General features: G+C 36.5%; 1 protein-coding gene across 4 annotated transcripts in view; it reads left to right on the forward strand.

Annotated features, from left to right (window-relative positions):
- Positions 1 to 22968, forward strand: part of mpp2b (MAGUK p55 scaffold protein 2b) — a 63319-nt gene that overhangs the window by 13161 nt on the left and 27190 nt on the right. For 3 of the 4 annotated variants that reach the window (XM_048170896.1, XM_048170898.1, XM_048170899.1), the window contains exon 2: positions 5439 to 5511. In XM_048170896.1, coding sequence (XP_048026853.1) covers positions 5481 to 5511 — 31 coding nt within the window. In that variant the 5' untranslated portion in view covers positions 5439 to 5480. Of the gene's footprint in view, positions 1 to 5438; positions 5512 to 21571; positions 21987 to 22968 lie in introns of those variants that run through there. The other variant, XM_048170895.1, reaches the window with a different exon arrangement.

Here is a 22968-nt window from a genome sequence, read left to right on the forward strand (position 1 = left end):
ATGGGGAAGAGACACAGAACACACGTTGTTGGATCGTGGCATTGGCTGAAAGTTTTAGTTGTGAGATTTACTACAATGACAATGGCGGGAGGATATCAAAATCCGACAGCACTGCCTGGATATTATAACTAAAACTGCTGCACTATTTTGAAAAAAATATACTTTGGACACAGGCTCATTTGTTTGTTAGATACGATCGTATACAGTTTTACAACATAAACGCTGCTCAGATTGCATCCTTTCTTGAAGAACGATGACAGAGAGCAGATCATTCAGAAGAAATGTGACATGTTTTTTTGTTTTGCAATGGACACTCATATTTTACCCAAGTGCCACAGATTGGATCTCTATTTCATTATAAAGGTATGAAGTCCCATTTGATTTTCCATGTTGTTATTTGCACAACCAACACTACTGGTGTTGGAGGATCTATATCTTAAAAAACACCGTAGATTGACAGTAAACCTTTAGAACGTTCTGATGATAAAACTTATCTTCATTAATATTTTAGATCGTATCTAAGATAGATAGATAGCTCCTTTGCTGCTAACATGGTCACGTCGAGCTAGGCGGGCGTGGTTTCAGCAACCAGTCATATCAGCTCAAACCACCTCCCCGCCTCTTTGCCCATTTTCAGTTATCCGGGAGTGACGTGCGGTGACGTGCAGCTAAGATGGCCGCGGCCTCATTTACTCGTCAAAACTGCTGTTCAGAACTCTATGGGTGACGTCACGGACGCTACGTCCATATTTTTTTACAGTCTATGACTGTGCCTCATCTGATGGAGCTCAAATAAAAACTAAGAACTTTTAAGACTAAGAAGTGTTCATATGCGTGGGGACATTTATTTTTTAACACAATATGATATTTCCTCATACATACATATATCTGCTTATCTCTCATCATGAGAAAATCATTCATTTTCCATCTTTTAGTTTAAACCAGACCAGTTTTCAGCACAGTGCGAGTTTGGTTCAAATTAAAAAAGCATCATTAAACAGTGTAACGCCATATACAGTGTATCCGGAAAGTATTCACAGCGCTTCACTTTTTCCACATTTTGTTATGTTACAGCCTTATTCCAAAAGGGATTAAATTCATTTTTTTCCACAAAATTCTACAAACAATGCCCCATAATGACAATGTGACAAAGTTTGTTTGAAATCTTTGCAAATTTAAAAGCAAAATTAAATCACATGTACATAAGTATTCACATACTTTGTTGAAGCACCTTTGGCACCAATTACATCCTCAAGTCTTTTTGAGTATGATGCTACAAGCTTGGCACACCTATTTTTGGTCAGTTTCTCCCATTCTTCTTTGCAGGACCTCTCAAGCTCCATCAGGTTGGATGGGGAGCATTGATGCACAGCCATTTTCAAATCTCTCCAGAGATGTTCAATTTGGTTCATCTGGGCTCTGGCTGGGCCACTGAAGGACATTCACAAAGTTGTCCCATAGCCACTCCTTTGTTATCTTGGCTGTGTGCTTAGGGTCATTGTCCTGTTGGAAGATGAACCTTGCCCCCCCAATCTGAGGTCCAGAGCTCTCTGGAGCAGGTTGCATTCATCTTTCCCTCGATCCTGACTAGTCTCCCAGTTCCTGCTGCTAAAAAACATCCCCACAGCATGATGCTGCCACCACCATGCTTCACTGTAGGGATGATATTGGCCAGGTGATGAGCGGTGCCTGGTTTCTTCCAGATATGACGCTTGATATTCAGGCCAAAGAGTTCAATCTTTGTTTCATCAGAAATTTTGTTTCTCATGGTCTGAGAGTCCTCCAGGCAAGCTGTCATGTGCCTTTTACTGAGGAGTGGCTTCCATCTGGCCGCTCTACCATACAGGCCTGATTGGTGGAATTCTGCAGAGATGGTTGTTCTTCTGGAAGGTTCTCCTCTCTCCACAGAGAAACGCGGGAGCTCTGTCAGAGTGACCATTGGGTTCTTGGTCACCTCCCTGACTAAGGCCCTTCTCCCCCGATCGCTCAGTTTGGCCTGGCGGCCCACTTTAGGAAGAGTCCTGGTGGTTCCAAACTTATTCCATTTAGGGATGATGGAGGCCACTGTGCTCATTGGGACCTTCAATGCTGCAGAAATGTATCTGTACCGTATATATAATTCCTTGGACTTCCTGGCTTGGTTTCTGCTCTGACATGCACTGTTAACTGTGGGACCTTATATAGACAGGTGTGTGCCTTTCCAAATCATGTCCAATCAACTGAATTTACCACAGGGGGACTCCAAGCAAGTTGTAGAAACATCTCAAGGATGATCAATGGAACCAGGATGCATCTGTGCTCAATTTTGGGTGTCATGGCAAAGGCTGTATTCACAGCCTTTGCCATGACACCCAAAATTGAGCACAGATGCATCCTGGTTCCATTGATGTACATGTGATTTTTTCGTTTTTTGTTTTTAATAAATTTGCAAAGATTTCAAACAAAATTCTTTCACGTTGTCATTATTGGGTATTGTTTGTAGAATTTTGAGGAAAAAATGAATTTAATCCCTTTTGGAATAAGGCTGTAACATAACAAAATGTGGAAAAAGTAAATACTTTGCAGATGTACTATAAGTTTTGACAGTATATTTATTGTTTATGTTGCTAAGGATGGTTATAACATTTCATAATAAAAATAAAACTGAAATGTTTATTTTTGCATACTTAATACTGCTTCATATAGTACTTAAAAATATAGTAAGCACAATACAGTATTAACTGTATATTCTGTAGAGTAAATTGTTGACTTGCTGAAGGTTTAAACAAAGTGGAATAAACTGTTTTTTTCATTAACTTTTTTGTGCAAAGATATATATCATTGTTATTGTTAGTTAGCAGACTATCATCAAAATTCATTAAGGCTCATTAATAATAACACATTTTGTAAATAATATTTTCATATTTAAAAAAGTTGTTTTTAATTTAATTTTAATGTTGGAAAACCTTTTTTTTGTTTTCATAATTCCTCATTTATATATTCGTTAAATATGAAACACATGATATATTAGAACTTCATGAAGTTAATTACAGAAAATACTTCAAACTCAGAAGGTATTTTTATTCCTGTTACTGAAGGAGGTAGTGTTGTCAAAAATATTAATATTTCCATATGTATCAATACTGAAATATCTGAAACGGTTTCAATGCGCCTTTTCTGCAGTATAGATACACCGATACCAGCTGTGTGTTCGGTGAAGTGACACACCCGCCTCCTGTCACTCACTCGTCTCATTTGCTCCGGTTGAATAGTGCTTGTATTGCACATAATTTTAGTCATTCCCTGCAGGTTTCGCACTCTAATAAAGCTGCCTCTCAAACAGCTTGTGACTACGAAATTAAATACATTTACGTGGCTTATTGTGCTTAAACAGACAAATACATACAAAATTATGTCAAAATGGCCATCTTACTGACTATTCAGATAAATACTGTCAGTTTTGGAGTGTAAATAGTTGAGAGAAAACGCATGTTCTGTAACAGTATATTGGATCCATGCATTAAGCTCTTAAAGTGACAGCAGCCTAATAAACCTGCTGCTGTCTGTCACGTTAATCAAAGAGCAAAAAAACAAAGCAAAGATAAAATCACTCGCTGCTCTTGCCTGAATAACTTCTGTAACTTTAATTGTTAGCATTAATCTGTATTTGATTTTTATAATAAAATAACACTGGATAGTCTTCACATTTGATTACTTTTTTCTGTAGTATTTCTTAGCTGAATACTACTGTTAGACCCACCTGAAAAATTTAAAGCCTTGTTTATTTAATTTGTGTTATCGTTTGCAGCAGCTTGGTTTATTTGTACTTGTCTTTTTTTTTCTTGTAAATTTAGTTTGATTCAAATAAAGCCTGCCTGTGTTGTGTGTAAACTGTTATCAAAAAATTATGAGATACTAACAAATGATCTGTATGGCAGTATATATGGCAGTTTTCTCTGTAGAATCAAAAATAATATTGAATCAATATTTTTCAAGGTATCGTATCGAAGTTTGAAAGTCCATTATTGTGACAACACTAGAAGCAGAATTATATGGATTCAAATAAATTGGATTATGAATGGTTTTGAATAAATAAGGTGTTCAGTTATATTCTTTTATGCTGTTATCTGTGGGTAGTGACACTGTGATTTTGCTATTAAAAATCATTTTGTTTGTCTAGGGAAACTTCTTGATTTACGTTTGATATGTTGATCATTCATATTACACCCTGCTCACAGTCTTCAGTATTGCCTGTAATACAGTATAACCTGAATTACCATGTTACTAGTTCTCCGTGCTCAAACACTGCTGTGTTTTTTTTGTACTAAGAGTTTTGACATTAAGCTAAGGAGAATGTTTAAGAGAACTGGAGCGTAACACATACACACTGACACAATCTCTCTCTCTCATGCACATTCAGTTGAGTTATGCAAAGTCTTGCCGAGGTGCACAGTCAGAGTTTAACAGCTTCAGTGAGAGCTATATTTAACATGGTGTGTGTGTAGATGTGTTACGCTGTAAGATAGTGCCTTTAAACTCCCTGTAATAAAGTGCCGTTTAGCTGTGTGTGTATCCAGGTGTGCAGCTCAGAGCTAAAATTGTGTGAAAGAGTTGTTAAATTTACCCATGGCATCACACATTTATTTTCCCACTAGGATAGTGCAACGTACTTCTTTCTCAGGAAAGAAAAAGAGACTAAATGTTGTAATGATTTCTGTTTATGCCAAATGTAGAAAGTCTTGGAAAAGCATTTGTTCACTTACCTGTTCAATCGTTTAAAAAAAAAGAAAAAAGGAAGATTTAAAAACTAAAACATGCATCTGAATTAACATTTCAGTGCTGGGTAGTAACTGATTATATGTAATCTGAATTAAGTACTTGTAATTAGATTATATTATGTATTAAAATGATTAGTTACTTTTTTTTTTTTTGGATTGCATGATATTATTCACACATTATTTTGACCTAAAATATTTACTTGTGATTTTAAGTAAATATTTAATTAATTTGACAACACATTTCGCACACTTACAGTTCTCTAATGTTGTTTAATGGTCACACTGGCATGCAGGTAAACAATATAAAGAAAATCTGTTTTTAGAGTCCAAGTGTTGTTTTTATTTTAAAAGTATTTATTTTTTTTGTATTTCTTTATATTTTTATATCAACATGGTACAAAATAATCTTATTCAGATCTATGTGATAAATGAGTTAGGTCAAAAGTAATCTAAAAGTAATCAGAATATATTACCTAAAATGTGTAAATCTAATAGATTACGTTATTAACTACAATTTTTGTCATGCAATTTATATTCAGTGACGGACTACAATTTGTAAGTAATCTTCTCAGAACTGAATGTATTATAGTTCTCTGCAGAGAGGGGAGATTTGGGGTAAATACTTGGACTGACCATGTGATGAAGTTGCTTTTTATACAGAAACTCTCTCTCCCTCTTTAGTTGGACAAATTTTATACGCGGACAGACACAACGAAAACAAAAATGCCAGTGGCGTCTGCCAGCTCTGACTCAGGTAAGATGCTTTATTTTAATGATTATCTGAATGTAAAGTTTGTTACCATTCCAAAATCTTGTTAGTCCACAAAAGGGTTTTGTGAAATAATGAGGAGGGAAAGTCAGTGACAACCATAACAAGCCAGTCAGCCATTTCTGGCTGGAACACCACAATAAACTGGGATTAAATGTTTGTGCTTCACTGAGCATCCACACATCCACCAAGCTTCAAAGCTTAGCTTTCACTGGAGAGACACTTGAGTCAATATCATTGCATTTCTCTGGACAGCTACACCTGAATAAAATCAATGCCTTGTTCTGTTATGATGTTCTTTTGTTAAAAGAAAGACAAAAACAGAGAGATGATCACATCTTCCTGTACAGAAATTCTGTATTCTGAAAAAGGGGAGCTTGTGTTGAGATGGGATGATGAAAAAAGTGGTGATGAGACAAGTAACATAAGATAAGTAAGTAGAATTTAGAGCAGGTACACATTTTAAAGATTATGTAGAAGCAATACAATTAAAATAAATGGAGCAATGACAAGGGGGACCTCACACCATTGATGCTTGGTTCCTAATGAATTAAATATAAATGTATAAAAATTTAACCAAAATGTGCATGAAAATAGAAACTAAAACCATAGATAGATAGATTGCTTGTCCATTTACTGTAGGTATTCATCAATTTAGATTTAAAATTTTACCTCATGGCACCATTGAAATAATTCAAAGGGAAGTGTGCAATTAGCAACTCTTTACAATAAAGTTCAATTGGTCCCACTTTATATTAAGTGGCCTTAACAACTATGTACTTACATTTAATTAATCATTTGATACAGTGCACTTATTGTGTACATACATGTTTTTACATTGTACTTATATTTTAAAAATACCAGCATGTAATTACATCTGTAATTAATTTCTGTAATTACATTTATAATTACACTGTTGACCCATCCCTTAACCCTTACCCCTACCCTTAAACCTACCCATATCACCAAAGCTTTCCCTAACCTTACCTGTATCCCACCTCAATAGCAGCAAAAGTGTTTTGCAATTCAATATGAACCCAGTAAATACATTGTACTTATTTTTTGATGTAAGTACATAGTAGTTAAGGCCGCTTAATATAAAGTGGGACCGTTCAATTTGTTAACATTATGTGTCATGCACTAACAATGAACGTTTCGGTTACTAACGTAACCTTGGTTCCATAAAATCGACGAGAATGAACATTGTGTCAATATCCCATTCACTGAAAATACTGAAGCCTGAATTAATCATATATGAGCCGACGCCGAGTGCCATTTCATCAGAATCTTTCGACCAAGGAAGTGGGCAAGTGACTGCTGACAGTGCAAGCATTATAACATTGTAACATGGCAAGCTTATGCAATGTTTGTTCCCGTCTATCTCAGGGAAGTGAGGTTACGGTTGTAACCAACACGTTCATTTTCGATAACGTTTCACTCACATTGCATTGATAGCCACCACACAGATGTCACTATTAGACACCCCGCTTGACCAAGCCCAGGAGGAGGACATTCCCCTGGTGGAGTGGGCCTTCACTCCAATAGGACATTGCAGGGCTGAGTGATCTGTAGGCCAGCGCAATCATGTCCACTATCTGAAGTGACAGTCTGTGCCTTCGAAGCACACAAAAAGCTGCTCCGATATCTGGAAGTGGCTGGAGCATTTAATATACACCCTAAGATCTGTGCTCTGATGGGAGTGGAGAGCACCTTAGGTACATAACCATGCCTTCACTTAACCCTCAGGGGTCTGAGGATTTTTGGGGCCCTGGAGAAGTTTTGACATGCCCTGACATTTGTGCTTTTTTCAGTTGTTCATAAACATATTAGTGGAAAAAGTGTCATTACACTGTATTCAGCACAAACTAGGCTACCATAATATGTGAGGAACATGTATGTACATGTTTGTGTTTTTGAAGGAATAACGTTTATGCGTGGTTATTGAAAAAACAAAAAACTTAAGTCACTGAAATAAGGCCAAAAAAAGTATATTAAATCTGTGTTCATAAGACTTCTAGGTATTGGAGGTTGTAGACTAGAGTTTTTGCTTCAGAATGAAGTAAAAATTATCCTTCCTACTCCTTCATATAAAACAATAGAGAGATTTAAATTTTCTAAGACACTTTTGGTCAAGAAACACAGTATGCGAGGAGGCGGGAATCCTCATGTATAATGGGTGATTCTCACCTGAGAAGACAAAAGAATTGAATAATAATGACCTGAAATGACTTGCATATTAATGAGGCCTTTCAGTCAGGTAGGCTGTGAAAAAACCCTCTGTGATCATGCTAATAACAGGATTAAAGTCCACTCAGTACAAAAAAAAACATGATTTTTGTGATCTCATGCATGCACGTATTATTGCACATGATATGAAGAAAATTTTGTATAGGCCTATGTTAAATTACACTACCAGTCAAAAGATTGAACACATTATAATGCCATTATAATGTTTTTAAAAGAAGTCTCAAGTCTCTAACCAAATAATCGTTTTCTATTTTAATATACTTTCAAATATAATGTATTTCTGTGATGCAAAGCGTCTGAACATTCCTACCTCTAGAGCATTTCATATAGGCTACTATATTTGTTATATTATAGAGCCTAAATGTTGATGTGCAGTTGACAAACTATACATCATTAAAAAGATCTAAGACTCAAGCTTCACATTTTGACTCTTAAAATCTTATATTGACCATAATTTCTTAATATGCTTAAAAGCATACACATTTGGAGAAATATTGATGGATTCTCATATGTTTATATCAATTTTCTATACAGAGATAATATTTATTATTCTATATTTATTGTCATTACTATGAGTGTTGGATACTGTGTTTTCATCATTCATACTTGCAGCCGGAGGGCGCTCTGCCCCTTTTGTCCACAAATGCCTCAGTAAAAGAAGAGGAATATCATGTGACAATCAAGGAACTAACAGAGGCAAGAGATCGCTAAATATGGCTATTCAAAACACTTTTGAAGACAATAAATACACGATTGAGACGATGAATGCATGTATTGCCTCTGAATTTGCGTCTGAATAGCGCTGGCTCCGTGGGCGTGGCCGCATTAGCGGATAATGAGCTGAATCACAGACTTCTGACATGGCTCTCTTTTCATACAGATTACATAAACACAGAAGGTTTGTTTTCGATTTGACTTACATGTTTTAAAACCTGACATCTTAACGTTTTTTTAGACATAAGTGTAATTTTTTTTGTCATTAGTATTCACTTACAGTTCATTTTCTAAGAACTATCAGATTGGACTTCGTTCAGAGGGAGAGGAGAGATCACGCATCATGTTAGTTTTCTTTATTTTACAAAGAGCACAACATTTTGTTTTTACTCTGAGTGTATACAAATGAAAGAAGATATTCCACAGATTAAAATGGTGTATAACTCTTAATTGTATGTGCAACATTGACGGAGTATTTTGACTCTCTTTCACACTGATAAGAAAAAAACCACGGTGGTATCGCCGGCGATACCTTCAGACCTCAGAGTGTTAAGGATGACCTTACAGTCATTCAGCCCAGACTCAAGGCAGGATGCGATTATAGGAAGGGGCTGCAGGTCACCAACTCGCTTAACCGAGGTCAGTGCTAGAAAAAGGGCAGTTTTAAGCAAGAGTGCCCGTAATCTGGCTGACTGTAGAGGATCAAACGGGGGGCTTTGGAGGGTGGACTGGTCCCAAATCTGAACCTTATTGGGGCAAGACGGTCTAGTCTTCAGGTCCCCTTAAGGAACTGGTCAGATCGTTCCTACCAAATGACTAGCCAGCAATGGGGGTGTGGTATGGCACAACAGATCTTGAGCGTGGACGGGGGTCACTTGTGATGTGGCGTCAATCCGTTCCTTTCTACACAAGAAAGGAAAGGATTGATGCCACATCACAAGTTACAGGGTCATGATTCCAGACTGCACACCAGTCAGAAAAGACAGACCACTTAATGGCGTAGAGGCACCTTGTAGATGGGCTCTCGTCTCCGCAATGGTGTTCAGCACACTCTGCGATAGGCGCAAAGACGCCCTTTGAGGGGCCACACATGAAGGCTCCACAACTCTGGTTGGGGGTGCCAAATTGAGCCTGCCACTTGGGAGAGGAGATTGCACTCTGGTTCAGCCTGCCCGGCACGTGCACTGCCCTCACTGAGCGAAGGTTGTACTGTGCCCATAGGAGGAGGTGTCCACCGGCACTGGTCTTTTAGGTCTGGCAGAACGGCCTTAAGCACTAGGTATACCACCATCATCTACAGACAATTGATGTGCCAACTGCGCTCCGGACCTGACCAGGTTGAGATTTCTGGCCTGCCATCGCACAGTGCGCTTGTGTTGGAGACGTCTGTCGTGACCACTTTCCTTCTGGAGACCAGCCCCAAATGCACTCCCAACTTTTATAATTTGGAGGTCCTCCAAAGTGCCAGAGCCCTGACGTAGCATTGGGTCACCTTGAGGTTTAAGAGTCTCGTTCGCCAAGAACGGGGTGGGATGCAGGCTTACAGCCAGGACTAAAGCGACCGCATATGTAGAGGGCGCAGCAGAATGACTGAGGAAGCTGCTGCCATGAGGCCCAGCAATCTCTAAAATGTCTTGAGCCCACATCTGGGCTGAGTTGAAAACTGCACCCAGAAAGTTTAAATGGTAGCACGGTAAACTGGTAAGCCACCCTTTCAAACGCAAACCCCAAGAATGGTCTGTGATGAGGGGCTGTCTGGATATGAAAGTATGCATCTTTCAGATCCCCTGATGAAAAGCAATCCCCTGTGTGAATCTGTGAGAGGATTTGTTTCAAGGTTAGCATTCTGAATGACCGTCTCATGAGGGTGTGGTTACTTCATCTTCGAGGATGGGCCTGAGGGCATCATCCTTCTTCGGGAATGAGGAAGTAGCGCCTGTAAAACCCTGACTCGCCATGGGTCGCAGAAACTATCTCCACTGTGCCCATCGCCAGTATGCTCTCTACCTCGGTTCTCAGAACATCGCTGCCATAGACGGGACCGCACCCTCTAAGCGGGGGTGGGGGGGAGTCTGTGAGCAAACTGTAGTGAGTAACCTTGATTGATCGTGTCCAGGACCCAATTTGATTCTCCTGGAATGGCCTCCCATGCATGCCGACAGACTGGGATGCTGCGTGAGGCAGGTCGCTGCTCTGAGGCGGGGAACTGTCCCTTGCGCTGTTGAAGAGAGAGTGTGTGAAACAAAGAAATGCCCTTTTTGTGAAGGTGTTTTTTTTTAATTATTTGCTGTAACAGATTATTACACACATTTGTTGGGAACATATGCTAAAACATTTTTAGTTGTACATTTTAGTTAAGTTGTTAGTACTGTTGGAAATCTCAGAAGCGAAGACCAGGAGACTTGGATGTATCTTCAGCAGGATTCTTTATTGAGAACACGTGCTGTCGGTAGCTGCAGTCATCAAGTCTAACTAAGGCAGTGTACATTGAAGTTTATATACAATTTAGGGGGCAGTGATTAGGGATAGAGACAAAGCACCACGGAGACGACCTTAAACAAAGCATGTAAATGAACTATTCAGGTATAGGAACCTGCCCCAGACTCTAGAGTGCCGCAAATCCTAATCCAATCAGCATAACTATTCAAAGAAAGGGACAGGGGCTCCAAGAGCCATTAACGACAAAAGTTGAGAATCTCAGTAATCTGACTCATTAGACATTCAATAAAGAGAACAAGAACTGGCAGAAAAACTCTTGCTGGAAAATTTGCTAAACAGAATCATTCATCTGATGTTGTCATCTTTACCTTAAAATGCTAAATACAATGTACTTCACCTTAGTATTTCATGTGAGGTTATGTCAGGTCGTAGGATTATCAGATCTTAAACAGATTCTTAAATTTGTAATCCCACAGTACCTAAATGTGTTGACTAATGGTAAAAAATTCAAACCTCATTGTGAAATGTTAACAAGTAATTTAAAGGTGCTCTAAGTGATCCTGGGTGGAGTAACTTCCTGTTGACGTTCGAAGTGTTGTCAAACAAAACAGAGGCTAGCTAGACCCTCCGTCCTCCTCCTCCTCCTCCCCCTCCCCTCCGTGCTTCCTGAAACGCACATTTAAAATCATTCTTGTCGGTTATTGGCTGGAGCATGTTTATTATGTTTTGTGGTCCAGGCTGGACCAGTTTGTTTTTATTGCAGTTTTCGGAGCTTGTGGCAACTACAGAGACCGCGTTTTGTTACAGTGTGTTCAGGGGACAGGCAGCTAGCGGATAGTAAGGAGATGTTTGCTGTATGTGACAAAAAATGTTTTGGCCTAAAAACGCATGACATCACTTAGAGCACCTTTAAATAAACATGCCCCAGAGTATATATTTAAAGGAAGTACCTTCTGAGTCAGCATCGCCTTGAAATGTTCATCTTTTAACAGACATCACCATCCTTCTGTCAAGGTGCACGTTTCTGGTATTAAATGAATGAGCTCACAGTGCCCGACTTGCAGTCATGCGAATAAACACATTGTAATCTCTTACACTGCACAGAATCTTGGCTCAAAGCTGATACTTCCAGCTCTGTTGATTGCACTGAATGAGCATGCAGACAGAAAAGAGACAAATTATGTGAACTTGCCATTTTTCTGTGAATAACAAATAGTGCAGCAACCTGGGACACGTTACTGTTATTCACAGGTTAGTGACCTAAATGTTGAGTTACTCCCTCTGGGGCTGCGGCCATACCTCAGGACATTTTGTTTTAGCTATGTGCTATCTGTCTTCTGATGTCTACTCAGTCACAAAAGAGGTTTTGACTTTAGAAATTATATTTGCCAATATTAACAGAATCCTGTCACTGGAAGCGCATAGAGGCTAAATTCGCTTCACAGGATTGGATAAAGGAAACATACTAAAACATGATTTATGAGGCATATAGTAGAAGAAATTCCACAGGGACAAGCTAGAGTGCTTCAGCAGCACAACATGAAGAAGTGCACTGGGGTAAAAAGCATCTCTTCTAGTTGGATAATGATGTTTGTTTTTAGTTTTATCTACTAATTTATTAAAAAAAAAATACATTAAAAAGAAATTCATAAAATTACTTGAATACACCTCTTCTGTGGTTAGCTTTTTTACATTTTCTGAAGTAAAATTTGATCTGGATAAATGTTTTAAGGACATAAAATAAAAAATGTCAAGGTGATACAACTGTCCAGTGAAAAAAAAAATCTTGAAATGAAATCGTATTAAGAAATTTGAATTTTTTTTTATTATAATATCCTAGAATTATTTTCTCCACTGACCATTAATATTTTATAATAAAGTATAATTTGATATTTTTATGACAAGGTTCAGGTTGTAAAATATCATTTGGTGTGGCTCCACAAAAACTTAATAATGAATAATAGTTTTGTGACCTTGAAAAATATATGTAAAAACATTTTGGAAAATAATGATTAAGATGCACATGTATTCAAGGTATAGTTTGTATGTTTCTTGATTGTTACACCACATGACATTTTTAGAGTCATTTCATTTGAACTTTTCTTGAAAATGGTATAAAAGTTTGGTAACACTTTACAATAAGGTTAACTACATTTGTTAATGTGAACTAAGAATAAACAATACTTCATTTAAAGTATTTATTAATTTGAACATTTACTTATACATTTTTAAAATCAAATGTTGTTAACATTACTTATTTCACTGTGAACTAACATTAATAAACAACAATTTTTTTTGTATTTTTGTTACCTAACATTAACCAAGATTGATAAATATTGTAAAAAATATAGGTAACACTTTATTTTAGTGTCCTCGTTACACGTTACATGAAGTTACTGTGGTAATAACTATAAATTATGCATAATTACATGCAACTAACCCTAAGCCAAACCCTCATCCTAAACTTACCCTATAGTAAGTACATGTAGTTAATTATTATTACACAGTACTTTAATGCATAATTACACTGTAACACAGACACCTTAAAGAGAGTTCATCCAAAAATGAAAATTATCCCATGATTTACTCACCCTCAAGCCAGGTGTATATGACTATCTTCTTTCAAACGAACACAATCAGAGATATATTTAAAAATATCCTTAGTCCTCCAAGCTTTATAATGGTTGTGAATGGGGGGCCACGTTTTGAAGCCAAAAATAATGCATCCATCCATAAAAAAGTAGTCCATATACGACTCCAGGGGGTTAATAAAGGCAAAGCAATGTGTTTTTGTAAGAAAAATATCCATAATATCCATGACCGTACGCAGAATGCGCAAGTCGACTTGCGCCAAATGAGTAATCCTCTGACGCGATGTATGACGCAAGATGTATTAGTATTGTAAGCTTAGATGCCTCTCGCGGTTCAAACAAATAGGGCTGTGCAACAAATTTAAGCTCCTCTTCTCTTATATCGAAATCCTCCTACATTTGTCTTTAAAAATGATCGTTTAGACTTATAATCCGTGACTGGTGATTTATTTTGCTCTATCCTCTGCACCTCCGCGTTCGTCATTACGTTGTGTGTCAGGTCAAAGGATATCTTTCGCCACAAATCGACTTGCGCATTCTGCATACGGTTGTCTGCCGGAAGCTAGTTATTTGAATTTATAAAGTTTTAAATACACTGTCAGAAAAAAAAAGGTATGGTGCTGTCACTGGGGCTGTACACTAAGGTACAAAGGTAAAAAGGTACATCTTTGTACCTTACTTACCCCTAAATGGTGCATATTAGTACCTTAAAGGTACATATTAGTACTTTAAAAGTGCATATTTGTACCTTAAAGGTTAGTTAGTATTTACCTTTGTACCTTAGGGTACAGACCCAGTGACAGCACTGTACCTTTTTTTTTCTGACAGTGTATGGATATTTTTGCTTTGCTTCAGAAGGCCTTTATTAACCTCCTGGAGTCATATGGTTTACTATATTTATGGATGGATGCATTATTTTTGACTTAAAAACATGGCCCCCATTCACAACTATTATAAACCTTGGAGGACTAAGGATATTTTTAAATATATCTCCGATTGTGTTTGTCTGAAAGAAGATTCGGTTTGAAGAAGAAGTCGGCTTGAGGGTGAGTAAATCATGAGATAATTTTCATTTTAGGGTAAACTATCCCTTTAAAATAAAGTGGAACCAAAATATATTGCTCACTGTTAGTTAATACATTAACTAATGTTAACAAATGAGACCTTTTTATAAAGTGTTATCATTTTTTTGTAAACTATATGAAACAAAATATGCATTACGAATGTTAAAGTGTTCATTTTGAAATATAAATACATTTGTAAGGTATAACTTAATTTACCGTTTACAGTTATTCACAGTGGTTGTGTAATTATGTTGTGTTATACAATACTGTTTCTTATAGAAGCTTGTTTCCGCCACTGAATAAAAAATAAAAAGGTAATTGCAACTTTTTATCTCACAATTCTGACTTTTGTTAATTAAGTCAATAAATGTGTCCACCTTTCGTAATAAACATAATATTATTAAGTAAACTGCACATATATTATGTAACAGTGACTAATTCATATGATTTGTATTTACTCAAAGAAATTTTGTCAGCTTTACTTGAATTTCTTTTGTTCATACAACTAAATTGTTATTTGTACAAATTACTCAATAAAGTTATAATAATATGCTTTAGCAGTATCCAACAATAAGTGTGGTTAATCAATATAATAACAAATATATGCTTTAGCAGTAAGATTGGTGTGGTTAAGACATCAGGAAATAAAATACACACTTCACAACTTATTGTGAGAAATAACGCTGACTGCGTATGGCCTGAAATGAAGAAATATATACAAATAGCAAATATAGTGCAATATAGTAATAGAGGCTTGTTTTATAATGTTTATTATATTCAAATCAATTTCTGCTAATAATCCCAGATGTAAGTACTCCAAAAGTGGAACCACAGTTTCGTCTGCTCACCAAGCTACATTTATTTAATTAAAAATACAGTAAAAAACAGTAATATTGTGAAATATTATTACAATTTAAAATAACTGTGTGACAAAGTAATTTATTCCTGTGATGCAAAGCTGAATTTTCAGCATCGTTACTCCAGTCTTCAGTGTCACATGATCCTTCAGAAATCATTCTAATATGCTGATTTGCTGCTCAATAACATTTATGATTATTTTCAATGTTGAAAACAGTTGTGTACTTTTTTTTTCAGGATTCCTTGATGAATAGAAAGTTCAAAAGAACAGCATTTATCTGAAATACAAAGCTTATGTAGCATTATACACTACCGTTCAAAAGTTTGGGGTCAGTAAGAATTTTTTTTTTTTTTTTTTTGAAAAGAAATTAAAGAAATGAATACTTTTATTCAGCAAGGATACATTAAATCAATCAAAAGTGGCAGTAAAGACATTTATAATGTTACAAAAGATTAGATTTCAGATAAACACTGTTCTTTTGAACTTTCTATTCATCAAATAATCCTGAAAAAAAATATTGTACACAAATATTTTGTACAATTGTACACATTAAATGTTTCTTGAGCAGCAGATCAGCATATTAGAATGATTTCTGAAGGATCATGTGACACTGAAGACTGGATAGAGAAAATTCAGCTTTGCCATCACAGGAATAATTACTTTTGAAATTATCAAATAGAAAACAGTTATTTTATTGTAATATATTCAATTACTGTTTTTTACTGTATTTTTAATTAAATAAATGTGGCCTTGGTGAGCAGACGAATCTTCTTTTAAAAACATTAAAAATCTTAGTGGTTCCAAACTTTTGGACTGTACTGTATGTTCATGTTTAATATTTCCTGCATAATTATGTACATAACAAAATATATTTTGTGTCGTGTTGTGCAGCAGACACACCCATCATAATGATTTCTATGTATTGCCAATCTTGCCTGAAATAACCTAGAGATAACATCCAAAGTAACAATTAATTTACGTACATATTTCCCTAAAAATGAATTCTGTGCAACTAATACTTTGTGAATCGGGTGATTTTAAATAAAAGTTTTGGCTGTCAGTCAATGGTGCCCTCTGGTGCTCAAATATTTCTGGTGGTTTTACCACCTGCCGGCAGTGTAGAAGCAATCAAGTCATATATCAGTGGGCTGTAAACATGTAGCTTTACCAGTCTCTAGTATCCAGCATGCTTTTCTGCATTGTGGTCTGCTGAGGAAGCAATGCTATTTCAGCAGATTCTAAGCACCTAAACATGCTGATCCAGAAGGCCAGCTCGATTACTCACTGAATGAAGTGCATGGCAAAATGGTTCTTGCACAGAATGTCTTGAGCTGATCTAGGTTCTAAGGTGGGTTAGGACAAGATTGTCAAAGGTCTTCATTAAAAGGGATGTCAGTACTTCTAGTTTTTGGTGCCCGTTGTTGGACAAGCACTTTCTAAGCACTGGAAAGAACCCAATCAACTTTCCACTTAGCTTGAGAGCATTGACCTTCAAGACTTTACTTCATCACCGTTACTGAACCTGCTGGTTTCCATCCTATGCTCTTCCTTCATCTGATCAACTAATGAAACTGCTGTCCTTGCCATTACTGAAGTGCCAGTGTCATCCAGAGTCCTCATTTAGCTCGAGATATATCACTTCAGTTGACACTTGTGATAATGAGGTCCAGTTTGCGAGAAGTAAACACTAGCTTCCAACACTGTGACAGCTAACTGATTATACAGCATGACATAAATCCTTTAGCCAGTTATTAGAATTGTGCACTCTCCAGGTTTTTTTTTTTTTTTTTTTGTATTTACTCCTTATTGTAAGGTTTAGATGCAAGGTTATGTTTACAGTGTACACTGTAAAACATTTGCATGAATTGGTGTATTTGTTAGATAATTGTTCTTGTACTTGTAATCATATTTTTGTACAGCAGTACTTCTACAATATATTGGAGTTAAATATACATAAATAGCATACTGTGACTTCACAATGAACAGGAAATGACTGATGTAGCAGCACTATTTGTGTCTGTATTACAGTTATCTCATGTTTTTATTTACTGCTGATGTCCACAGTACAATATTGATGCTTGGGTTCCCAGCATGCATTTCGGCATGAACACATTTTTCTGCCTCTTGCTGTATTTTGCCTTTGCTGATTTGTTGTCACTTTAAAGGGTTAGTTCACCCAAAAATGAAAATTCTGTCATTTATTACTCACCCTCATGCCGTTCCACACCTGTAACGACCTTTGTTAATCTTTGGAACACAAATTAAGATATTTTAGTTGAAATCCGATGACTCAGTGAGGCCTCCATAGGGAGCAATGACATTATCCTCTCTCAAGATCCATAAAGGTACTAAAAACATATTTAAATCAGTTCATGTAAGTACAGTGGTTCAATGTTAATATTATAAAGCGATGAGAATATTTTTGGTGCAGCCAAAAACAAAAAAACAAAATAACAACTTATATAGTGATGGCCGATTCCAAAACACTGCTTCAGGAAGCTTCGGAGCATTATGAATCAGCGTGTCGAATCAGCTGTTCGGAGCACCAAAGTCACGTGATTTCAGCGGTTTGACACGCGATCCGAATCATGATTCGATACGCTGATTCATTAATGCTCCGAAGGTCTTACGGGTTTGGAATGGCATGAGGGTGAGTAATAAATGACATCATTTTCATTTTTGGGTGAACTAACCCTTTAAGTTACTTGAGCAACAGTTTACAATGATGTCAGTTTGTTAATGACTACGCATTATTCAGTGCATTAGTAATGCATGGTATCAAGAACAAATTATTAATACTTTTACAGCATGTATTACTAATCTACTAATGTATTTTTAACATTTTAAGTTGTATAAATTAACTTCATTTAATTTACTATGAGCAATTTAATTTAAAATGAACAAGAGTATATTTATAAATTATCATTAACCTAGATTAAATGCTATAAATATGTTGTTCGTTGTTAGTACATGACACATTAACAAATTTTTGTCTGTTCAAAATCATTGTAAAGTGTTAATGTTACTTGTTTTCTGATGTGGAGTTTAATATTTTTTAAATCTAAAATTATTTGCTGTTGTTTGTTAAATGTCAATTGTTGATTTTTATATGCCGAGCGTTGGCTGCATGCCTTGTTAACTCTTATTAAAAGGTCACCAGCAATAACAACCACTCAGCTCACTACAACAGCACTGCAAACACTCCACCACATTAACTGCTTATAAAAGATTATTTCATTTATTTAGCACTAAATTACAGCCTCTAGTGACTGTTAAAGGATTAGTTCACTTCAGAATTAAGATTTTCTGATAATTTACTCACACCCATGTCATCCAAGATGTTTATGTCTTTCTTTCTTCAGTCAAAAAAAAAAAAAATTAAGGGTTTTTGAGGAGAAGGATTTTTCTAGGATTTTTCTCCATATAGTGGACTTCACCAGGGTTCAGTGGGTTGAAGGTCCAAATTGTCCAAAAATCAGCCTAACGTCACATGTGTCCATTCCATCGTGATTACGTAATGTGTGGCACATCGCAGAGCTAGTGCAAGATGAGCATTTGTGGTTAAAAAGTATTGTGACGAGCAGGGCGGGCGAGAGCCGTGAGGGAACGGCGCGAGGCCGGTGGCGCGAGTGATAATGAGCATCACCTGCGAGGCGCGCCGGCCTCGAGTGTCTCACGGAGGAGCTCCGGAGGCATAAAAGGAGGAGCGACGACCGTGAAGGACGAGAGAGGACCAGGCCTGGACTTTATTTTATGTTTATTATGTTTGTGTGGCCGGCAGACGTCCGCGAGGGTCTGCCGGCATTACTTTCGTTTCGTTCTTTGTTTATTTTGGTATTAAAGTTTGGTTCAACGTTCGCCGGTTCCCGCCTCCTTCTTCCCATATTTACGAACTTCGTTACAAGTATATAATTTTTTTTTTTTTTAGAAAATGACAGATTGTTTCGCTAGATAAGACTCTTATTCCTCGTCTGGGATCATGTAGAGCCCTTTGAAGCTGCACTGAAACTGCAGTTTGGACCTTAAATCCATTGTACTCCACTGAAGTCCACTATCTGGAGAAAAATCCTGGAATGTTTTCCTCAAAAACCTTAATTTCTTTTTGACTGAAGAAAGAAAGACATAAACATCTTGGATGTCATGGGGGTGAGTTAATTATCAGGAAATTTTAATACTGAAGTGAACTAATCCTTTAACTGAGTGTAGCTACCAACAAAAAGGAATGTGCACTTGAAAAAGTGATTTTTGCAGCTTTTTCAATTTACTTAATTAAAAGTAGTTAAAGCAACACAACATTTTATCACCACTTAATTTAATTGTGGTCAGTTCCTTAAAAAATTCAAATTAAAGTTTACTTCATTTACTTTATTTATTTGTGTTGAGACTACACAAGTCACTGCTGCATTAATTGAAACTTCATGGATGGATTGAAATTGTTACTTTGAAATTGACCAGTTAGATTTCAATGTTAAGGTACGTTGGACATATGTTGGAGTTTCTGTTGTTGAAGTTTTTGTGGTTACCACTGTGCTGAATAGTAAAGCGTGGTTAGGTTGTAGGATAGTCATATGAAAATAGTGGTGTTTGTTTTTTCATACATTGAAAGAAGCTGTGATAATGTCAAAATACATCATGTGAAATTAAGATAAAGTAATTTTATGTTAACATTTGCCTTAAAAATAAAGTAATATCAAGCAGTATATATTTATTTGCCTTGTTAATTTTACTTAAAGTGCCCCGTTATGCTTTTTCAGCTACCTTTCATGTAGTGTGTAATATAGCTGTTTGTGAAAGTAAAAGGTTTGCTAAGTTTCAAAGATCAAAGAAGAAAGAACTGATCTGCCTGAAACGAGTAGTCAGTAATTCCAGTCTTACTTCCTGCATGAACCTACGTAGGTTTGTAACATATTTACATTTTGCCATCCAATGGTCTTCACTGGCTGCCCACAAACAATAGGTGTGTTCGACTTGGTGTGGCACTGCGACCGATTGGTGTATGAGATCAAGTATACACCATCAAGTGTAAGTTCCACAAGAGCGTTTAGAGAGCAGACGGTTCCATATACTTTTGAATCGGTCTTGTGGTACTTTGATGTCATACACTGATTGGTCTGCACAGCGCCTCTTCAGGTTGAACACACCTAATGTCTGCTTTGACCCACCCTCAAACACTGTAGTTGTAGATGAGGCCTGGAAGAGATTGATTTGTCAAGCAGGTGCTGTTCTGCTCTGCAAAAGCAAGTCCACTTTGCAATGCACTTTGATGAGGACTCAAGCTCGAATTGATACGGTAAAACCGACTCCATCGTTACTGTTCGTATCACTGTGGAAAAAGTGCTGAGGAAGCCTCTGGAGCTGAAATTCAGATATGATAATGCGGTAGACCAATCATAATCCACTGGACCCTCTGACCAATCAGAGCAGAGTAGATCCTTTATCGAATAATTCCAGATACTATGAGAAAAGAGGTGATGCTGCAATGTATATTGTGTGAAATTTTTTTATACCTTGTATGCATGTAAACGTATTGTAGGAGATTTCCAAAATAAAATTAGGAACCTTTTAAATAGAATAATGCGAGCACTTTCACTTAGTTATTAGGATTTTACTTAATTTTGTCTGTAAAATGTTCTTGTAACATCTGAATGAACTTGTTTGAGTAAATTTTACTTGTTGTTTTTCAGTGTGGATAGGATAGCTCAGATCATCTTGGAGGTTCTTCACAAGAAATGTTTCATTTTGAAGAGTTAATATTGACATCTCTGATTGCAGATGCATCTTGGCAGGGATTGAGACATGGTTGAGAGCTCACAGCATCTGAGATCTAAGAGACTTAAGTAAAAGTCTCCATTTACACTTAATGTAATTTTATAGGAGAAACATTTAAGGAAGATTAGCTTTTATAGAGATCTCTTAAGTGATTCTTTTTTCCTACTGAGAATTTCCACTTCACTCTTTGTTCGTATTAGCCATTTTGTCTTCCTCCTCTTTTTTTCTATATTCTATCTCTCCCTCTTCTGCATTGTCTCCTTTTATTAGGTCTCTGCGTTTAGTTTTGAGCTTTCTCAGTGGGTCTGTCAGGCATTGAGACAGCGGCTGAGAGGGAGTGATGGGGAGGAGGCTAAAATTCTCTGGCAACCTGTGTATTTGGAATCAGTGCTGTTAGAGTCAAATAGGAGCAAATTAGGAGGCAGAATGCAAAGACGCCCAGTTGTTTATGCTGCCTCAAACTACCTTTTTTAAAGAAGGAGGATGAAGACAGAAGACAAAAACGGGAAAAACAAGGAAGCCTGAGGTGTTACCAGACAGGATAATATCAAGGAAGGGACAAGCAAGAGAAAGAATGAGAGGTGGGGGGCTTTCTGGTAACTGATGCTGACGTCAAGGAGGTGGAAAAAAGTGAAGGAACAGAAAATAAGGAAGGAGTGCATGTGAATTAAAGGCAGGAAAAGAGGATTCTGAGAGACTGAACTATGGCTGGGAGTATCTATAACAGATTGTCACTGGAGGAGATTGGATCGATCAGATCTCTAGAGAGTCCAGGAGGTAAGACACAGAGAGCGTAAGATCAGCTCAGCTCTTTAAAAGCATGCTGTGGTGTCACTGGAGGAATAGGGACCTCAGTTTTTATTGTGGATTTGCAGTTATAGTTACTGTAAATGCAACTATAATAATGGATGAATTGATTGATATGCCTATGAAATGTTGGTATCAAGAGTTGTCATATTCTCATTGTAGTTGATAACATGATCATACTACTTCTGGTGTTAAATTAAATTAAAAATGTAAAAAACTTGAATGCATTTTATTCATAATCATTAGGCATTATTTGTGCATTATAATCATAATGCCGGATAATAAATATTTTCTCATAATTGTGATCATTATATTTTCCTATTCATGGTCAAATTAATTGCTCGTTTAATTACAGAAACCTCTCCTCAAGTTACATATATTTAATAGGGTTAGGAGTCTGTTCATATCACTAACCATAATTATGAATAATAGCAATAATCGTCTTATTATACAAATGCTAACGCTTTTTATTCCTGTATCCATATTGTATTTTAAAGGCATTCCTAATGCAATGCAAATTATATCAATATATCATAAAATACATAATGTAACCTGTTATATTTTTTTCCCATATACATTCGAATACTTAATTATGTACACAATACCAATAAGGTAAAACAAGACAAGATGCAAATAAAAAGCTTATATAAGCAATTGTTTAGTGAAGGACTGACAAATTAAAGTGAATTTTGATATTTAATATACAGTGGGATGTTTTAGAATGAAATAATACTATACAAAACATCACAGAAATAATCAAATCAATTTACGGTATGCTTGTGTTGCTTTTCCCACTAAAATGATATCACTTCCTGCCGGTTGATGTCTTTAGTCCTTATTTATCAACTTGACTAACGGAATAATAATTGTGTATGTCCACTAAAAAATAACGAATGTGATTTCTAATCTTTAAAAAATTGCGAATACAATATTTTATCCAGTATATTAATAC

This window comes from Megalobrama amblycephala, linkage group LG20 (assembly GCF_018812025.1).
Source record: "Megalobrama amblycephala isolate DHTTF-2021 linkage group LG20, ASM1881202v1, whole genome shotgun sequence".
In the NCBI taxonomy this organism is placed as follows: Eukaryota; Metazoa; Chordata; class Actinopteri; order Cypriniformes; family Xenocyprididae; genus Megalobrama; species Megalobrama amblycephala.